General features: G+C 44.5%; 2 protein-coding genes across 7 annotated transcripts in view; one reads left to right on the plus strand and one right to left on the minus strand.

Moving 5' to 3' along the window:
* extl3 (exostosin-like glycosyltransferase 3) overlaps positions 1 to 6,426 on the plus strand; it is an 8,259-nt gene extending 1,833 nt beyond the window's left edge. Inside the window, exons 2-6 of the mRNA XM_025056832.1 lie at positions 1 to 489; positions 621 to 748; positions 1,874 to 2,018; positions 2,138 to 2,266; positions 3,529 to 6,426. The exon at positions 1 to 489 is cut by the window's left edge and continues 52 nt beyond it. Coding sequence (XP_024912600.1) covers positions 1 to 489; positions 621 to 748; positions 1,874 to 2,018; positions 2,138 to 2,266; positions 3,529 to 3,738 — 1,101 coding nt within the window. The 3' untranslated portion in view covers positions 3,739 to 6,426. The remainder of the gene's footprint in view (positions 490 to 620; positions 749 to 1,873; positions 2,019 to 2,137; positions 2,267 to 3,528) is intronic.
* A 2,542-nt stretch (positions 6,427 to 8,968) lies between these two features.
* syt14b (synaptotagmin XIVb) lies at positions 8,969 to 18,961 on the minus strand. Of its 6 annotated transcripts, XR_003050093.1 has the most exons (11): positions 18,775 to 18,954; positions 16,979 to 17,026; positions 14,755 to 14,822; positions 13,112 to 14,090; positions 12,762 to 12,899; positions 12,017 to 12,276; positions 11,204 to 11,632; positions 10,779 to 10,959; positions 10,363 to 10,419; positions 9,672 to 10,048; positions 8,969 to 9,463 (listed from the first exon to the last, which is right to left on the minus strand). XR_003050093.1 is itself a non-coding variant. In XM_025056833.1 (10 exons), the coding sequence occupies exons 4-10, from the start codon at positions 13,992 to 13,994 to the stop codon at positions 9,732 to 9,734; spliced, it is 2,265 nt and encodes a 754-aa protein (XP_024912601.1). In that variant the 5' UTR covers positions 13,995 to 14,090; positions 14,755 to 14,822; positions 16,979 to 17,026; positions 18,775 to 18,954; the 3' UTR covers positions 8,969 to 9,731. The 6 variants fall into 6 exon arrangements, 5 of the variants coding, with proteins under 5 accessions (XP_024912601.1, XP_024912603.1, XP_024912602.1 ...); XM_025056833.1 differs by having other exon boundaries at positions 8,969 to 10,048; XM_025056835.1 differs by lacking the exon at positions 13,112 to 14,090 and having other exon boundaries at positions 8,969 to 10,048; positions 12,017 to 12,273; positions 14,755 to 14,901; positions 18,775 to 18,961.
* Positions 18,962 to 19,367: the final 406 nt, after the last annotated feature.

The following is a 19,367-nucleotide window of genomic DNA, read 5'->3' on the forward strand; positions in this document are numbered from 1 at the left end:
CCCCACAAAGCTGGGAAACTGGCTGGAACCGACGCCAACCTGGCCGACAACGGAGATCTGGATTTGGGTCCCGTGGAGACCGAACCTCCCTACGCTTCTCCACGCTTTCTGCGCAACTTCACATATACTGCTGTGGACATCTATAGAACATGGAACCAGGCCCCAGGACCTTTTCATTTGTTTCCTCACACACCCTTGGATCCTGTTCTGCCTTCGGAAGCTAAATTCCTGGGCTCTGGTACTGGTTTCAGGCCCATCGGTGGAGGAACAGGAGGCTCAGGGAAGGAGTTTCAGGCAGCTTTAGGAGGCAACGTTCCACGAGAACAGTTCACCGTGGTCATGCTGACGTATGAGAGGGAGGAGGTGTTGATGAACTCTCTGGAGAGGTTGAATGGTCTGCCGTACCTCAACAAGGTGGTGGTGGTGTGGAATTCACCCAAACCTCCCTCAGACGACCTGCTGTGGCCCGACATCGGTCTGCCAATTGTGGTGAGTAACGTTGCCTTGTTTTTTTACCAAAAAAAGAGGGATATCTAATGTGTTCTTCATGCTCCACGGTAAAATCCAGTGACTGAGCTTGAACCTCCTCCTCAGCTGTTTGTCGTCTGTTGTCTCTGCAGGTCGTCCGCACAGAGAAAAACAGCCTCAACAACCGATTCCTTCCGTGGGACGTGGTGGAAACCGAGGCCATTCTGTCCATCGATGACGACGCTCATCTTCGACACGACGAGATCATGTTTGGATTCAGGTCAGTGAACGCAACGTGAAGATTTGCAAGATCTTTATTTAATAATAATAATAAAAAAAGAAGCTCCCCCCAAACCTGAAAGTCCATGAAATACCAGCTTAGAGGAAATTAAATAAAAACTCCTCTTGGACTGTGAAGCTCTTTTTTTTTTTGGTATCTTTTCATGATCTGGAGGAGAAGAATACATGGCCATGACTCGTGCTCACAAATGTCTCTTTCCAGAAAATGTAGTAAAATCTCTTGTCAGTGGGAAAAATGTGCCTAACCTGCTGAAGCCACGCATTCCTGAAGTCAGAGGAATCCACAGATCAGCCGAGGCCATTCAGAGAAATGGAAAAGAGACAAAAGAGCAGAGACCCGTTCTCACAGCCCTTCGTTCATCACTTGTTTCTCCTGGTTGTTCTTGATGGACTTTTCACTTCAAACCAATTAACAAAAACCAAAGACCTTGTACCGTTGACCTGATTCCCCTCCTCCCTTCACTGAGCCTCGTCTACGCTGCAGTGCTGCAGGAGCTTGTCCAGACAGGCAGAAATTGTTTCTCTGACTCTGGAGTGTGTGTGTGTGTGTGTGTGTGTCTGGGGTCATTCATAAACCCCCGCCACACACACACACACACACACACATATCGCCTCGGCAGAATTACCCAGGAATATTTCCTCACCTCTTCCACAGAATTTACACGAGCTCATTTATTTTTTTATCTTTTATCTATTTTATTTTTCTTCCAAATCTCTATTTGGAAACATCAAACTTCTCCCCTGAAGGAAGTGAAGTACGACTTTCTTGCAGGGACTCGACTGCAGCATGTACTGTACACATTCTGTATGAGCCAAGAGTGAAATTTTAAATTAAAGTTTTGGCAGCAGATGAGAGATTTTCTAATTGAAGACAACGGCGTAGTTGCTTAATTAGTCTCGGCAGGAATGTCGTTGCCAAAAGGCTCAGAGAGATGACAACCTAAAACAGATGGATGTAGAAATGTGCCGTACAAACAGGCAGAGAGACGTGGACCTACTTGTCCGAGAGCGTGTCAGAGTCAGTTATAGGTGTGTGTGTGTGTGTGTGATGGAGAATGAAGATAACTCTGTGATAATGATGTGTGTGTGTGGTCTGGTCCCACAGAGTGTGGCGTGAGGCCAGAGATCGAATCGTGGGCTTCCCTGGGCGCTATCACGCCTGGGACGTTAACCATCAGTCGTGGCTCTACAACTCCAACTACTCCTGTGAGCTCTCCATGGTCCTGACAGGAGCTGCGTTCTTTCACAAGGTAAGAAGATAAAGGTCGCTGGCACAAGGAGAAGTAAACGTTCATTTCTGCTCGTAAGGGTTTCAGCCATAATTCTGGGAGTTTTGTCACCGTTTTCCTTTCCTCTCCTCATCTCGCAGTACTACGCCTATCTGTACTCCTACGTGATGCCCCAGGCCATCAGGGACATGGTGGACGAGTACATCAACTGCGAGGACATTGCCATGAACTTCCTGGTGTCTCACATCACCCGAAAACCGCCCATCAAGGTCAGTGATGCGCCGCCTACAGCCCAGCTGTGCTCACCGCAGCAGTTTCTGCCCTCTGAGCCTCGTCGTTACTCCAACTGACACGCCTTAATATTCAGCACGAATGGTTTTGAGTCAATCCTTTCTTTCTTTTCCTCCTGGAATTTTTTTTTTTTTTTTTTTTTTTTGTAAGGCCATTTATCAACTGAGGGTTTATAAATGGCCAGACAAATAATTATCTCCAAACAGGCCAGAGAAGAAGAGGGAACAGAAATGTGGTCACAGCTCCCCCTGTGGCTGGAACTGTGTTTGATTTAGAGGTGTGTTGATATTCACGGGTTGTTTGAGGTAGAAAATAAGGGCAGCTGTGATGGAGCGTGGTGCATGACAACACTCAGCTGCTGGAACAAAGATATTTGAATATGAATCTGGGGGAGGAGAGTGGGGAGGAGGGGGTAAAGAGAGGAGTCCTGAATGTTTTTCTTTCTATTTAAGACAAATGGAGGAGAAATAATTGCGAGTGCAACGAATTGTTCTGCATCACTGCTGCTGCTGCTGCTGCTGCTCTGACAGAAATCACAAACTTTTCCTAAAACTTTTTGACTTTGTGCTGTATGGGGAAAAAAACCAAAACCTTGCTCAACTATCATCACTATATGGTCAAAACAAAACTTTGCTCAACTATCATCACTATATGGTCAAAAAGGGTGTTTGATCTAAGTTCAGCAATTTTCTTTGTGAAAATATATTTGTGTGTCCTATATATGTGTGAATATATTTATATATGGATGAAATATATATCTATATATTAATATATACATATATATAAAGCGTCTTTGTTGCGTATAAACACGTGTCATCAAAAACTCCGCCGTTGGAAAACCATGCATGCGTTTGTTTAGTCGAGCAAAGACGAAATATCACACGACTCGCAGCAAAGTCAGAGCCGAGGATCAGGAACGTCAGAGGAGGAAACATGTAAGTCAGTGACCTTTTGACCTTTTTGTTAAGTCTGTAAATGATTGTCCGACGCACTCGAAACTTACTGCAAATAACCAGTGATCAGGTCTTTAAAATTCCCTCTCTGACAGACTCAACTTGACCAGTTCAGCTCTTTCTTTGAGCCATAATGAAAATAAAAATATTGCAGTTGATGTTGATGGGGGGAGGGAGTAAAGCTGTGTAAATGTATCGTGAGCTCCATTTTATCACCTAACAATTCACGGTCCAACTGAGCTTCTACATAATGCCATGAAATCACCCAGCGTTTGCCCCTCTTTCAGGTGACGTCTCGTTGGACCTTCCGCTGTCCCGGCTGCCCTCAAGCCCTGTCACACGACGACTCCCATTTCCACGAGCGACACAAGTGCATCAACTTCTTCGTCAAAGTCTACGGCTACATGCCGCTGCTGTACACCCAGTTCCGAGTGGACTCCGTTCTTTTCAAGACCCGTCTGCCCCACGACAAGACCAAGTGCTTCAAGTTCATCTAGCAGCGAGCAGAAAAGCCAGGGAGGATTTTTAATAAGGGAGAAGCAGCAGCAGCTCCTGCAGGGGGCAGTCATGTTGGATGAACGGATGGATGATGGATGGAGTGCCGGACATAAAGATGGAACGTTTGGGTCGGGGTAGGATTTTTGTTCTACTAAGAACCTACACCTTCACATTGTGGTCTCGTCCACATCTCTACTGAAAACTGTGAGAAACGACGACTGCAGACACAATGTTGCCCTGATTTTTTTTGTTTTTTTTTAGCCAAACGTCTCCGCGTGTCTCGTGTCCTTCAGTCCTCGTCCGACCATTAACCACTACAGTCATAGAGCGAGAACACGGCTGAGGCAACAACTAAAACTCTGGCCTGTTTATGGAGTGATGGTTGCAGTACCAGTCACATCCTGATGGCGGTGTGGGCGATTACAAAAGTGGGTGTGGCCAGCAGCTGCCGCTGCACTTTTCCGTTCGGTTTTCTTTTTGTTTTTACACTTTCAAACTGTACTTCTTGTACATTTTTATGAAAGAAGCACTGATGGAGTATTTTATTGAACATGTTTTTTTTTGTGCTTTTAAATGATGTTAAAATGTGTATGTGTTACGCTCCGTTCATCCAGCAGAGGGAGAGGAGACAGATTTTGAGTGAGAAGTTAAACATTAAGGCGCCCCCTAGTGTTTAGTCGTGTTTCAGCAGTCACCAGAATGCCTCAGAGTTTATCATAAAAACCAGCCGTCACTCATGTCGTACTCACAGGCCTCGACTAGGACTAATGGGTCTTTAAATTTGCCTGTTTTTAGGCTAGTTGTTGTTAACATATTTATAAAAACCAGCCCAGATAATAATAAGAATTTAATAATAACTGGTGTGAACTGTGCAGCCTAGTTAAAAAAACTCTTAGTTACTGAAGGGAATTCAAACAAAAAGGTTTTCTGATTCTGAGAAACGTTTTAATTACATCAGTGCTGCAGTCATGGACGTGGACCGACCCGGACTAGGACTATGTTGGACATGATAACCTGAGTCCACTTACATTATTCTTCAGTGACTGGGGCTAAAATGAAATTGAAGTTTACTCTCACCAAAGTCCTCGACTCAGATCTGACAGTGACTTGGACTTGAAGTACTACCAAGTCTTAAAACCTTGAAGCCCTGATTTCAGTGACTTGGACTTGAGTGAAAGCCAGAGAGGCAAGAATGACTTGGAATTAGACTCAAACCCTAGTGGACCTGGTTTGGACCCAACTCAAACTTCTTCTGTGACTCAAAACCCTACGATCTCCACCTTAATGAATGGGGACTTGTTTTTCTTTGACATGGAAACCAGTGGTCAAACTGTGACTTGACCTTATTGATATTTTTTTCTGCCTAAAATAAGACGTGAAACAGCAGAGACTCAACACTTTTGTTTGTGATTAAGATTCCCAGAAGCCTGACTCGTGCTGGACTTTCCTGACTTGGACTCGTTACACCTGGGACTTGGCTGCAACACTGAGTTATGTTTAGGTTAGAAATCCAGACCAAGACAATACTCATGGTCCCATGACTGTACAAATATTCATTTCTGTCTCTGCTTCGACATCCTGTTGTCACACTGGTCCGTCTTGTTGCGCGTCTTCAAACTGGTCCCAAATTCTGACCACATGGTGGCAGCCTGGAGCCCTGATTCTGGTTCATGTCAGTTGAAACCAGGGCTTTGTTGAATGTTTTTTTTTTTTGCCAAATAGGTACGATAAGTGCTGTTGTGCAGCCTAATGTGCACAACGTTTGCTTAAGTGCTGCAGTCTGGTACGACTCTGTCCACTCTGCATGGTACTAAGAGTCCAATCCATTATGTAATATAAATCCAAAGTCCTTCATTTTGACCACGTCTGACCTTACAGTTCCATCAACAGATCTTCAACAAGAGGAAGTTAGTTCTAGTCCCTCCTTTCCCAAATTATTTTCTTGTTCACTGCAGAAGTCCATACTTCCTGTATATTTATTGAATATATTATGAAAAATAATAAGATTTTTTTTTTTAAGTGATAAGGAGTAACACATGCAATAAAAGGACGAGACGTGGTGGATTGTTATGATGAGAAGTTCAGACGTTGATTGAAGGAGAGCTGGTTTTGTGCCACTGATCTGAGAGCAGTACATCCTCTGGCCGACCTGCTGAAATACAAACATGTTTAGGAGGTTTTTTCCTACCAAAAATAAATACACAGCCTGTTTCCTAACGGCTGCAGGGACTTGGCACTGCAGATAAAAACATTCAAATGTTCATGTTTTTGGATCGAATTTGAGGAGAGTAAAAAAAACCAAAACAGATTAGCCTCTAAAACCTTCTTTTTATTGGTTCTCCAGGGGCCTCATAATTACCTGGACAACTCAAAACCCATCCTTGGGGCACAATTTGGGGTCAGGTGGTGTCATTTATTAAAATCCTCTCCTCTCTACGATCCGTGGCACAGCTGGTTTTCCGTGGCCTCGGGCTGAAAATCCTTTCCCGGTCAGGCCACAGTCACTCAGCGAGGTGTGAAGAGAGGTAGAAGTACGTGATCCAGGTCTGATCCACGGCTCCAGTGAACAGCATCGAGCCTCGGAGCTCTAACAGAGCGAGGGCTGACGACGGCAGTGAACGTGCCATCGAAAGCCATTTGAATGGAAATAATAAAAAAAACTCTAAACGTTGTAAAAAAAAAAAAACCTGATCCGACTCGTGTCATTTTTCCGTCGTGTCCTGCACCAACAGTATGGAACATTCCTGAACTCGATCATATTTAAACGATTATAATATTTACTAGAACATGATGAGGGTTTAACGAATGTTCCAACGAACAACGATTACAATATTTACTAGAACATGATGAGGGTTTTTATGGTTTTTAAATTGTCAGGTTAAAGGTCGTTGGTGAGCTGCAGGGAGAAACATATAAACAACAGCAGAGATCTGTTTGGGTGAAGTCACTGCCACGACTTCAGAGAAAACCAACCAGATGTGTGGATTCAGAAGTTCAGAAAACTATCAACTGACTTGTTAGTCTCAGTCCCAGTGGACATCTGCTGTTGTGTCCCCGGGGACTTGGTCTCATCAGGTCCTGACGGGCACAGACCTGGTCAGTGCTTCCTGCAGCCTCTGTTGTTGATCATAAAAACCCCTGCTCTGTAATTTGGCCGTAAAAACAGGGTCGTTTGCTTAAATTAGTCGGGAATAATAAAAAGACGCTCCCTTACAAAGAGCACTGTAAAATGCATTATAACCCGTTTACAATAATTTACCGTGGGATGAACGTAATATTTTAAAGAGAGCGTCGGAGCCACTTTCATGTCCAATCAATAAAAATGGAGTGGGAGGTGAAGCCAAGTCGTCCTGCTTCTGTCCAACGTGAAGAACTCTGCCTGTAAATCTGACTTATTAAACTGTGGCCTTTCATTTAGTGGAACAGGAACCGTTTGTCGATCCCTGCAGTTCCAGACCGACTCCAGACTAAAACAACTTCAGAGTTGTTTCCTTTGTGTCGCTGTGTGGGAAAAAAAACTAACACTGATGTCAAAATTGGTTTTTATCAACTGCTTTCTTCATAACATGGGTTTGAATGTTGGCGATAATCAACAGCTCTTCTTATCCAGGGTGATGAAGACTTCCAACAGAGATGGAATTCTCTGACGGAACACGTAGCTGCTGATGTAGATTTAAAATAAATAATATTAAATAAATAATATATAAAAACAAAAACAAAAAATAGATTTATTTGTAGACTCAAATGATGAAGATGTAGAGAAACAAACTCACCCAGGACAAGTCAGAACAAGTCCAGCTGAGTCAAGACTGAAGTGTCCAGACATGGAGACACAGATGTGTCAGATTGTTGGTGATGTGTTGTTAAAAAAAAAAAGTCAAATCAAACCTTTAGTAAAGGGTTATCTATATTCTAGGGCCTTGAACCAAAATGTTCTGTTTTACAGCTTTGACATTAAAGATCCTCGACTCCTTGAAAACCCTTGGACCCATCCAGGCCCCCGGTCCCTGAGGAGATACTGGAGTCTGGTCTACGTATAGAAAAACCGACCCCACCCAGCCTCTGCTGCCTTCGCTCCCTCCCAAACAATCGTTGATGTTTTCAGCATCTGGTTCCGTTAAAGTCAGTGAAAACATCTGATTACGAAAGAAGCTGCGGGAAAACACTGCAGCCATGACTCGGTGGCAGGACCGGGAAGGAGTTGGAGGTGAGGGCTTTTAGATCTGACCTGGCAGCGACGAGGTCACAGAAGAGGCTCCGCCTCCGTCAGCAGAGGTTTAGAGGGTCGAGGGTGTGACCGAGGCCTAGGTGTGGTTGGTGGAGCATTCTTCAGCTCTTTGAGGGAATTCTCTGACTCCTGGACAGCTCTTCGTGACGACAGCTCGTCACTGGCTTTGGTCCAGAAGACGCCACTAAATCTCTGCCTGTTCACATCATTCTCAGTTTGAGATTTTACTGTTGCATCATCGGATTTCTCAGCGTCTGTCTCCGATTATTTCATTTTTAGCTGTTACTCTGAGGCCGTCATCTGCGCTGCCTCTGACAAACAGTGGGGGGCACTGGGCTGCAGATTCTTCCTCAGTGGGAAGCACTGTGTTTCCACATGAATGAGCAGATCTGAGCTGTCAGAAGGCTGCGTGGCCAAACAGACTGTGACACACAGGAAATAAGGCCACGACACGTTCACACTGCAGCCTAGTGGCTGAAATCTGATTTTTTGTTTTTTTAACGACACTGAATCGTTTCCAAATCCAACTGGACATTTTCATACGTCTGAACGGTCGAATCCCATTTCAGCCGACTGTTTACATCACTGAAGTGAAACAGAAGTCATAACTCTGAGGCAGAGCAGACGGAGCAAATGATGGAGAAAATACACATTAACCAGTGTGTTTCAACCTTGGGGTTGAAACACAACTTGGGGTCACCAGGATTTATAATAAGGTCGCCTGAAATTGACAGAAATCTGGATCCTCTGTGTTTGCAACACAGTGTAACAAACATGATCTAAAACCAACTTAGAAAGAACAAATTAGTGATGTGAAAATGGGGTCGCGACCCAAAAAAAAAGCTTGGAACCAAAGATGGAGACACATGAAGATGATGGAGGGGTCAGCGACACCTTCCAACTTCATACACTTCATTCCAACAGTCACTTCGGGGATGTGGACTGGATGATGTGAAAAACCACGTGATGAACTCAGATCTGAGAAGTGAGCAACGAGAGCTGCAGTGTGAACAGAGCCTTTAATAACGGTGTCATACAGAGCTGTGTCCAGCAGCTGCGGGAAGCACGGAACTCAAAGAGAAAGCGACGCTAACTCCTGTGGTTTTTTAAAGTGGCATCGGATGCACAGTGTTCTGAGTTACACAGTAGAAAAATACACAAAGGAAAGTGTGTGTTCATCGAAGACACAAAGACACAAACACTGGCCGCCCAGGAGGACACAAAAGGAGGAAACCAGCGAACGCGTCTTGCATAACGTCGTCTGCGTGTAAACAAAGCATCAGACTGTGAGCTGCTGCAGCATGTGGTGGGGCTAACAGTGTCCTCGCTGCATGTCCTCCTGTCGAAGCCTGTGACCGACGGAGAAATGTCTGGAATGCTGGTGGCAGCTGAAGTTCTGGGGAAGCCCAGGAAAAACAGGGAGGAGTCTCTTAGCTTCTTTGGTCCAGGTTTCCAGAGAAGGAAAGAAAAGTCTAGAAGAGACGGTGAACGTTGTTCTGTAAACAGTTGGGAGCAAAACATGCATATTACTGCTGGAAGTACTGGAAAACACACACATCCTGCTGTTCCTGGTCAGTGATGTCACTCTGAGCCGGTGTGTGTGTGTGTGTGTGTGTGTGTGGAGTTCACAGTCACACATGTCGAGTCAGTGGCTCATTAAAGGCAGTGAAGATGAGAGAGCAGACCCTTCTTCACACCACACACCTCTGCCCAGGTGTTTCCTGCTCTGTTGAGCTCTGATGTCACGGCGACGCCGCCTTCCTCCTAGGTGTCGGTCAGCGTGTGCCAGTGGCAGACCTGCTGACCGTCTGCGTCCTTCATCTCCGTCCAGTGCGCCTGCTGCTCCTCGCTGCTGCTGTTCAGGCCCAGGGAGACCCAGCCCAGCTTCTCCCTGGGCTTCATGCTGCTCCTGCGGCAGAACACGGACACCACCAGAGACACCTCGGACAGCTGGAAGAGCGCCACCTGGAACACAAAGGTCTCCTTGTAGGTGGGGTTGGGCTGGCCGCGGCACACGGCCGTCTTACACTTGGACATCTCCTTCCCCTTGGAGTCCAGCATGGTCAGCTTCACGTAGGTGTCTGAAAGCATATGGTGAGAGAGTGCCATCAAGTGGTCGAACAAGGGTACTGGGACTAATGCTCGATGCTGTTTAAGATTGTTTTTTATAATCCATTCTTCTGTTGATAATTTATGTCGATTTTGTTCGATGAAACGATTATTTGAATAGAAAAAAATATTTGAAAAATCCCAGTCAATTGATTAATTGTTTCGGTTCTGCAGTAGTTTGACTTAGGAAATAGAAACCCTTAATTTTTTGCGGGGGACTACACTTACACATCTGACCCTAAACTTTGACCTCTTTACTTGAATGTAAAAAAAACACCACACTCACCTCTCATGATGTAAAGTTGTCCACCTACAAAATGTTTCACACAACAAAACAGGCCATCTGTGACACACACACACACACACACACACAGATGGGTGGAGGAGAAGAAAGGCAGCATTGAGAGCGAGCAGAGTGAAGATTATGAAACACAGCCGAAGGTCAACGTTCAAAGGAAACTCTGATGAGAAGCAATTGCCTCATCATTACGGTTACTTCCTGTTGCCAGGAAACATTTAAAAGAATTTGTGCTCCATTTGATGCTGGGAGAAACTGGGAGAAACTGCCCGGCGCGTGATTCATCCATGAAAATTAGGCTCATAATGGAGGAGAAAATTACTGAGGAGGAAAATGTCACTTTGTCACTCCAGTCCACGCCAACACCAGAACCCTGACGGAGAACACGCCGCCTGGACACTTACTGACGGGTTTGTCGGACGCTGTGGTTTTGAAGTGGCTTCCCTGGATGACCTCGGCCGACAGCTGACCGGTGGCAGAGTTGTAGATGAGACCCAGGAGGATCTCTGGTAAGGTCGTGTCCTCGGTGGAGCGGTAGGACACAGCGCCACCGCTGCGAGACACGCTCACCACTGAGCCACAACCCTGTCAGACCAAACGCAGGGAAACACAGTGAGAGAAAACTTGAATCAGTGGTTAGGATTATTAACCTCCTCTCTTTAACTGCTCACTTGACTGTCGAGTTCCCAGGTGTTTTTTTTAGCAGCAGCTTCAAATAATTATTTTCAAATTCCTTAACTGTCTTTGAACAGGTGAACATTATTATTTCTAACGTTGCTTCTGGAAATAACACGGCTGCAGTGAACAGAAATTTGAAACTCTTTCTCACGGTCAGTTCAGAGCCGGGCTCCAACGTGACAGGAAGAGCGATCTTTCCCTGCAGGTTGAGCTTGGTCAGGTAGAACACCTTCTCTCCCAGGACCTTCTCCTTTTTCATCCGTCTGATGCTGTACAGACGGAATCGAACGGCGTAATCCCCCAGGGCCTCCTGTTCCACCCGGGAGAACTTGAATGTTTCGGTGAAGACCGGACACGGGCCTTTCTGCACGCCGGTCTTGGCCCGTTGCTTCTTGGTTGGCAGCAGGACCAGGTGGACCTGCCAGGAGATGTTTCCTGTCTGTTTGAGGGCAGGGATGTCAGTGGCGGCTGTGACGGTGACGGCTAACCACTGCTCACTGGAATCGTACTCGAAGGCGACGTCCAGCGTTCCGTATTTGGCAAGAGGCTCTGGTTCGTAGGCAGTGGGCAGCTGAACGTCCTGGGACACGAAGAGTGAAGGGAGGAATTCAAAGACTAAGTCAAGAAAACTGTGGGTGGATGCAGGTACGATGGTTCCTAAGCTTTTTATCTGCAGCGCCCCCTTTGTTGGTCTTCACTGTTCTATGTGGAAAACATCCTGCTTGGCCACAGATACAATTCTTTCATGATAATGTTATTCAGTTGTTGTCCCTGTAATCTTAATAAAAACATCATGTAGAAAGATTTAAAGGAATATTTGGATATGATGTCCCGCCCCCCACTTTGGTCAAATGTGGAGGGTATAACCCCGCCCTCACCTGATGAACTGGGATTAGCTCTCTCGCCCCCAGGTGACCCTAAAATACCGGTACCAGGTGAATGCAGGTGTGAACTTTGACCTCACCTCTGGTCCCAGGACGGCAGTGCTGTCACTGGGTATGTCCTCCTCACAGCCTTTGTTGAGGTAGCTCTCAGTGTCTTCGTCCTCACTGGCCTCGCTGGACGAGCGGGGGTCATCGCATCTCTGTGGGGGCGATGTTTTTCGAAGCCCTCGTTCTGACCTGGCACGAGAGCTGACGCGGGCCTTGGAGGCCTTGTCCTGGTACGGAGGAGGCTGGCTGTCATTGGCTGAGGAGTTCTTCTTCATCCTCTGGATGCTGCCTTCTGATTTGGTGACGCAGAGGGACAGAGGAGGAGTAATCAGATACAGACGGCGTGATGTGAGTGACACTCGGTGGGTCGACCTCAGAGTCAGGTTAACCTCTAAACTGTGACAAAGCCACAGGCAGATCAGCTTCACCGTCCTGGGCTGGTTTTTCACATCCTAATCAAGCTTAACTAACCACTCCATGTGGAAGTGTGGGTCATGTGTTAGTCAACTAATGACTGACTGATCGACCAGTTACTCTAAGGAAGTTCAAATGGAATACTGTAGACCTGTGGACTGGACTAAACCATTAGAGGATGTTTAAAATGTTTATTTTTTAATGAACGTATTAACAGAGAGGCATTTATGTTTTTAACAGGGACCTGACTAAGTCTCATGGAACCCTAAGGGTCTGTGAGAACCTTATTGAGAACTACTGGACAAAGTGACTGTTAAAAACTGATGTGATTCCACCAATCACGGTTAAGTTCCTGGTCCTCACCGCGGTCACTGGAGGCCTCGCTGCTGTAGCCTTCCTTCTCAGATGACGGTGTGCGTTCGCTGCTCCACGCCGAGGTCGTCTTCCTCTGCACCGCCACCTTCTGGTCTCTGTCCTCTTCGCTGTCTGACAGAACTGCCTCTGCACAGAGACACTGTGAGTCACTCCACATGTTCAGCTAAGACAGATGCAGCTGCAGAAGCAACAGGCAGCAGAGCGGACATGCAGACACGAGAACCTTCACAGCAAACGCTTCTGGAAAAGAGAAGTCTTAAAGATAAGAAGGATTCACAAAACAAAACAGTGAAAGAGGAAGAGTTGGCTGAAGAGTCAGCAGCGTCACTCCGTCTAACCTTGGTTTCCTTTCTTTTTCTTCTTGCTCTTCTTAGTTTTCTCCTTCTTCTTCTTCTCGTCGTTGCCTGGTTTCTTTGATTTCTCCTTTGTCTCTTTCGTTTTCTTCTTTTCTACATTTTTCTGTTTTGCCGTTGACGCAGCTTCATCAGCCTCCTCCTCTTCATCATCTCCCTCTCTCTCACCGCTGTTCTCCATCTCTTCCTCCTCCTCTGCCTCATCTTTGGTTTGATCAGACCCAGGTGTTGGAGGAGCTCCCTCACCCTCGTCCTCACCCTCGTCCTCACCCTCGTCCTCACCCCCTCTCTGAGCAGCTGACTGCTCTTTGTTGTCCCTCTCCTTTCTGTCCTGTCCATCTCTGTCCTCCTCCTCCTCCTGTTCCCCCTCAGCCCTCTGGGTCTTGGCCTCCCTCTCCAGCTGTTTCTCCCTCCTTTCTTTTCTCCTTTGTTCCTTCTTTTCCTGCAGCTCCTTCTCCTCTTTCTTCTTCTTTTCCTCCTCGGCCAACTCGGCTTCTGTTCTTTTGACGCGCCAGCAGCCGTCCCTCCACTCCCACTCCAGCTGAGATGAAGAGTTCTCCGCCTCCGCTGCATCACTGGCTTGGTTGTTGGAGTTGGACGGTTCGGAGTCTCTGGACCATAGACTGGCCTTTTTCTCCTGTGGAGCGGAGGTCTGAGCGGAGCTGCCGCCACCACCGTTCTCCACGTCTTCCTCCTCTTGCACCTTGTTGATGATGGTCGTGACCTGCTCCGTCAGCTGGTCGCTGACGGCGTACGTGGCATCGCTGACGGCGGTCGCCAAGTCGTCCACGCGGCTGGTGACCGAGTCCAAGATGGAGGATATGTTCACCGTCGGCAGGTTCTGCTGGAAGCTCTTGAAGAAGGCCATCTCTCAGCTGGTCCGCACGACGATCACTAGATCAGAGGCTCGGCACTGACACGGACGAGTGTGTGTGAGCAGTGTGTGCTTCCAGCAGCATGTGTGCTTGAAACCAAAGTACAACAAATTTAGTGATTCTTGTCACGTCTGCTGTTAAAGGATATTTTTTTCCCATCAATCTTTAACTACTTAACAAATTATTATTATTATCCTTAAAAACATCTAATCTTAATAGTTTGGCTGTCAAATGATGAGGATTTTTATTCTTGGTAGCTGTGGTTCTTTACCAATTAATCAGGATTAATTCACAATGAATGAATCACATTTAATCTGTATTAATTGTCATTGTTTTAATCGTGATTCAAACATTCCCAAAAGTGACGGAAAAAATGTTTTCTGTGCATTGCTGGAACAGAAAGACAAACGACAGCAGGCAGACGTCTGTGTTCGGCTTCATCATGGCTGCTAAACAACATCCTGTTCATTGACTGTCTGTTGGACCAACGCCATATTTCATATTACAGAGTTTTATTAAGGATTTTATTAGAATTCAGTATTACAGATATTTCATCTGTTCTGTTTGACTGGAGCTCTAATTTGCAGACGCAGTAAAAGGTGCAGAGCTTTTCATCAGGCTTCATCTGAGACAGCTATGACACTAGAATCAATATCTCCTGAATGTTTTTTTTTAATATATATTCTGAAACTCTTTAGAACCACAGTCCCGGTCTTAAAGTGTGTGTAGATGCAGTCAGAGTGTGTCGAGTACCTGGCTGCGTGTTCTCATAACCAGTGAAGTGTGACAGATCGTCAGGACTCCCCACTGACAGCTTGTTGCTGAGGTAAAGAAAAAACAGAGCCATCAACGCCATGAAGGCTGCAATGGAAGACAGGACACCCAGAAGCTCAGGAGAGACTGAGAGGGAGAAGAAGGACAGAAACAAAGGAGAGGAAAAGGAAAAGACAGACAGACAGAAAGAAAGAAAGAAAAAAAACAAAAACAAATTAGACACAGACGGAAAGTAAAGTCTTCCTGATGAAGAAGATGTGCAGCGATGGAATGAAGAAAGTCAAAGCCAAAGGAAAATGTGTTTAGAAAAGAACACAGACGACACACACTGAAGAATGGTGGCTCCATGGTAACCACCTCTGAAGTCAGCTGACTTTTCCAAGTCTTTGCCCTGTTCAACACCAACTCCATGTCATCTACGTTGCTGTATGTGGGCCAGCTGTGCAGCTGTGCTATTTTTACAGCAGCCTCATAGGATTCATATCTGACTGAATCCAACAGTCACTACATCCAACAAACCTGCAGTGAGTCTGAAACAAAGCAGCAGCGTCTCGTATCCTTCCATCGTTCTCTATCACTCAATACATCCAGCCTGAAACACACGGTCTGTAAATGTTGATGTTGGTTGGTGCAGCTTTTATTAACAGCCACTGAATTTAACTTATACATTGTGTGGCTTTAATTTCACAAGATATACAAATTAAATAATGAAAACAGATGGAGAATCTCAGGTTCACTGACCAGGCATACACTCAGACTAAGATCACTGATCATCAATGACTGATTAAAATGGTTCTTAATGTAAAAAAAAAATCTTAAAGACGTCAGAGGATTTCATTAAACCTCCCGACCACTGAGTGAAACTAACATGCAGAGACTTTTTCACTGTTTCACCATGGCAACAACAGGCAGAGACCACTGCAGGATGTGGAGGAGCTGCAGACTGGAAGAAAATGATCCGTTATGTTTCAAAGAAAGGTTGAATTAGGACAGGGAGAGAGATGTGCTAGTAGAGGCTTACCTTCGCTTATCTTTTTATATAAGAGCCGCTCCAAGTTAGCGCCGATAGTACTTTAGCATCAATAACTGAAAGTTCCGCTCTGAATCAGTCCTTCAATATTGTCCGTCCGACACTTTTCAAGATAACATCTTTTACATCTCGCAGCCAGAATGACCTCCGTAGTAACAGCAGTGCCAGAATGACCTCCGTAGTAACAGTAGTGTGTGTGTGTGGGGGGGGTGTGGTGGGCGTAGGGTGCGTTCACCTAAAAATGACCTGCCTGTGGCCCTGTGCTCCTGTGTAGGGTAGCTGCTCTGTACATGTCAACGACAGCTAAATAATTCACAGACACCTGGAGTAAACTGATCCCTCTGTCAAACATACACTGGACCACGGCGCGGTGACACAAAGAATTCAAACCTTTTCTCTTTGCTTGTTTTCTCTTTGGGGCAAAATCAAACATTTCTATTATTAGTAAGAATGATTTTATTTTCTACCTGCCATAATAGTCATTCATATTTTGCCAGGACACGTCTGCATTTTGCACTGACCTTATATATAATATTATAGGTGTAAAAGTCTGCCTAGAGACAGGCAAAGGGTTGCAAATATTTTTTTTTTCTTAAACCTGACAAAAGATGACTGGACGTTAGCTAAAATAATACACTAAATGTTAGTGTATTGCTAACATCTGTAAGCTATACGCTAACATACCTGTATGCTAGCTTATCTTTGTTAATTTATTCATGTGTCAGGTTTTGTGTAAATTTTCAAGCTACTACTTGATTAAGGTGTAGCTTAATCAAGTAGTAGCTTGTTTAAGCAGTAGGTAGGAGATCTGGGAATGTTGGTTACACATGGACGTCAGGCAGGAAACAAAAACCTCCCTGCTGAATAAATCATCAACACACAGCTGCTGCTTTTCCTGAAGTGAACTAAAACTCGATAGGCCATGCATAATTCACAGGCAGACGTTATGGTTTTTTTAAAAATTCTATTAAAGAAAAATGTTCACACACTTTGAAGGTAACTTCAGAGAAAATGAATGGAGAAAATGTAAGGATGAGAGGAGAGGTTAAATATGTGGAGCCAGGCCAACAGAGTCCAGAAGAGGGAGAAAAATATATATATGAATGAGCTCTTAAATATTCATATGACGATGAAAACACTGACGTGAAGGGATTAACTGTAACATGGCCTTACCTCGCCTGGCACACACAAGTTCATGGACACCACAGTTTCTACCTCCACCTGGGGCAAACACACAGATGAAGAGTTGTCACTCACACAGACACACACACACATTTATATTTTTATATATGTATATATTTATATATATGTTAAGATGGAGCCAAAAAGGCTCAAGCCAAAAGTTAAAACTATAATTCACTGATACAAATGGCAGCAGTGATCAGTGTTTATAACATTTAAATAACCTCCTTTAATACGCTTTGTTTTTTTGGAGAAATAATATTGTAAGTGCCTCAGTGGATATTAAAAGCTCAAGGCTGTATTACTGCTCCATGTGACAAAATGAGATTTGTGTTTTTCTGTGACTCCGTCTCCAGGCTGTAGGGCCTTCTGTCACCTGGACATTAACACTGTATTATCAAAATCACAACCTCCATGAGGACAGCCGTCTCATTACCGTGTGTGGAAATAATCCACGACAGCTTCGCACACGGCACCAGCCTGACGTAATATGAAGACTGTCAGAGTTTTAATATGCACACTCCTCCAGAGAGGCGTTTTCATTACTAGTTATTGAACTACCTGGTAGTTATTACACGTTAGAATTCCCTCTGAGGGTTGAAGAAATGAAGAATATGGACACACACTGTCACACACACACTAACACATTATATTCACCTTGGCTCAGTGTCACATTACAGCCTTAGCCTTCCTTCACAGCGCTGTGTCAGCACTGGAGGAAAGTCAGGCTGTGTGCAGTACAATTCTGCATTCTGGCTTCTAATAAATCTTCGACCATTTATCCTGGTGGTGTAATATCATGGATGCAGTGATGAATGGCTCACACTTACGATGGTAGGAAATGTAAACATTTATTTATTCAAATTATAATATTTGTAAGAAGATGCCAGAAGGAGATATAGACGTATTTTCCTGTTTTTATACTGCAAAGGATCAGATTGATTTGAATGAAAATTGATCCAGAATTAATAGTTGCCAACAACTGGCAACACCACCGCTAGGTGGCAGTATTTGCAACCTAAAGCCTGCCGAACATCTTTAACTGTTGGTGTCAAAGTATCACAGGTTTCATTCCATGTGTTAAAATGTATATCTATGTAAGTACGGATTGCAGCCCACGTGACACAGCCCAGGAATCAAGATAGAACACAACCTCGAATAAACACCGTGACATCAGCACGAACTTTGTTGTAAATCACGTGAACATCAACCGGAATGACACTAGGGATTATTGATAAATCAGATAAAGCACATCATTATTATTGATAACGAGATAAGTCTGTGGTTAGTGGAGTCTTGCAGATCACACCGTCATTCTTAAAAAGACGACTTGTATCTATATCCATCCGCAAAGTTATATAGTTCTCAGACCGTAACACAACACAGTCGATTCTCCTGTTGTTGTTGTTTTCAATCAGTGCCCCAAGTGTTTAAAACCACATTTACACTTTCACACGTGTGTTCTATCGACTAATTCTAATCGATACTGGGACAACCATGTGACTGGATCAACGGGAACGCCTGGACAACAGCATCCGTTCACGGGAGGTGAGATCACAGCATCCCTGCATCAGTGCATCACCAGTCCCGTGAAAAGGCTAGTTAGCTGCTGTCCCAGCTCCGGAGCACTGCGGTACTCACGGCAGGAGTCAGACTTTTATGTATTTAAGAGAAAAAAAAGGTACACAATCACTGACTAAACATTATAACTTTTAAATGTGGCGCATTTCGCCCGTTGGAAAGTTTCAAAGCAGTCCCACTGGACACCTACAGGATAGAGGACTCACCGTCTATCGCCATGATGCTTGGTGTCGGACGCTACCATTTGAGGAGGGGGGGCGAGGGGTAGAGTGGTACGTGGGGGACAGGTTATGTAAGAAAGATCATATATCATATTAATTCAATTATGTTATATAATATTTCGATATATGTTTAAATGACCATAGGACAGAATTAGTGAAAAAATATAATAGATTGGTGAGATACAAGATTGTTACAGGCACAACAGAGATGAAGAATGCTATAGAATGCTAATTATCGTTTGCATAGTATTTATTTTGTAATTTAACATACTTAAATTATTGAATTGTTTATATATTTAATATATATAACTTGTGATTATATAAATAGTATATTCAAATTGAATTTTATGCTGTTTTTCATGATAAATGTTAAACCAGTTTGCAGTGTTATTGTATTTAAAGTAAAGTGAATCATTTGTCATTGTGACACAGCACACCACGTACGTTATGTACTTTACCATTACTACTTTACTGCTATACTACATTATTATTATTATTATCACAAGATGATTTTATTATATATCATATTATAGTTTATTTTGTGTTCTAATAAATTAATTTATCTTGTTAATTTTCAC

This window comes from Cynoglossus semilaevis, chromosome 7 (genome assembly GCF_000523025.1).
Source record: "Cynoglossus semilaevis isolate Cse_v1.0 chromosome 7, Cse_v1.0, whole genome shotgun sequence".
Taxonomy (NCBI): Eukaryota; Metazoa; Chordata; class Actinopteri; order Pleuronectiformes; family Cynoglossidae; genus Cynoglossus; species Cynoglossus semilaevis.

What these genes read in the sequence shown, in the direction of transcription:
- syt14b (XM_025056833.1), bottom strand. Translation starts at nt 13,994, where the DNA reads ATGGCCTTCTTCAAGAGCTTCCAGCAGAACCTGCCGACGGTGAACATA. An exon ending in CGAGGCCTCCAGTGACCGCG is followed by an intron (nt 12,277 to 12,761) that starts GTGAGGACCAGG and finishes TCACCAAATCAG; the next exon opens with AAGGCAGCATCCAGAGGATG. An exon ending in CTGCCGTCCTGGGACCAGAG is followed by an intron (nt 11,633 to 12,016) that starts GTGAGGTCAAAG and finishes TTCGTGTCCCAG; the next exon opens with GACGTTCAGCTGCCCACTGC.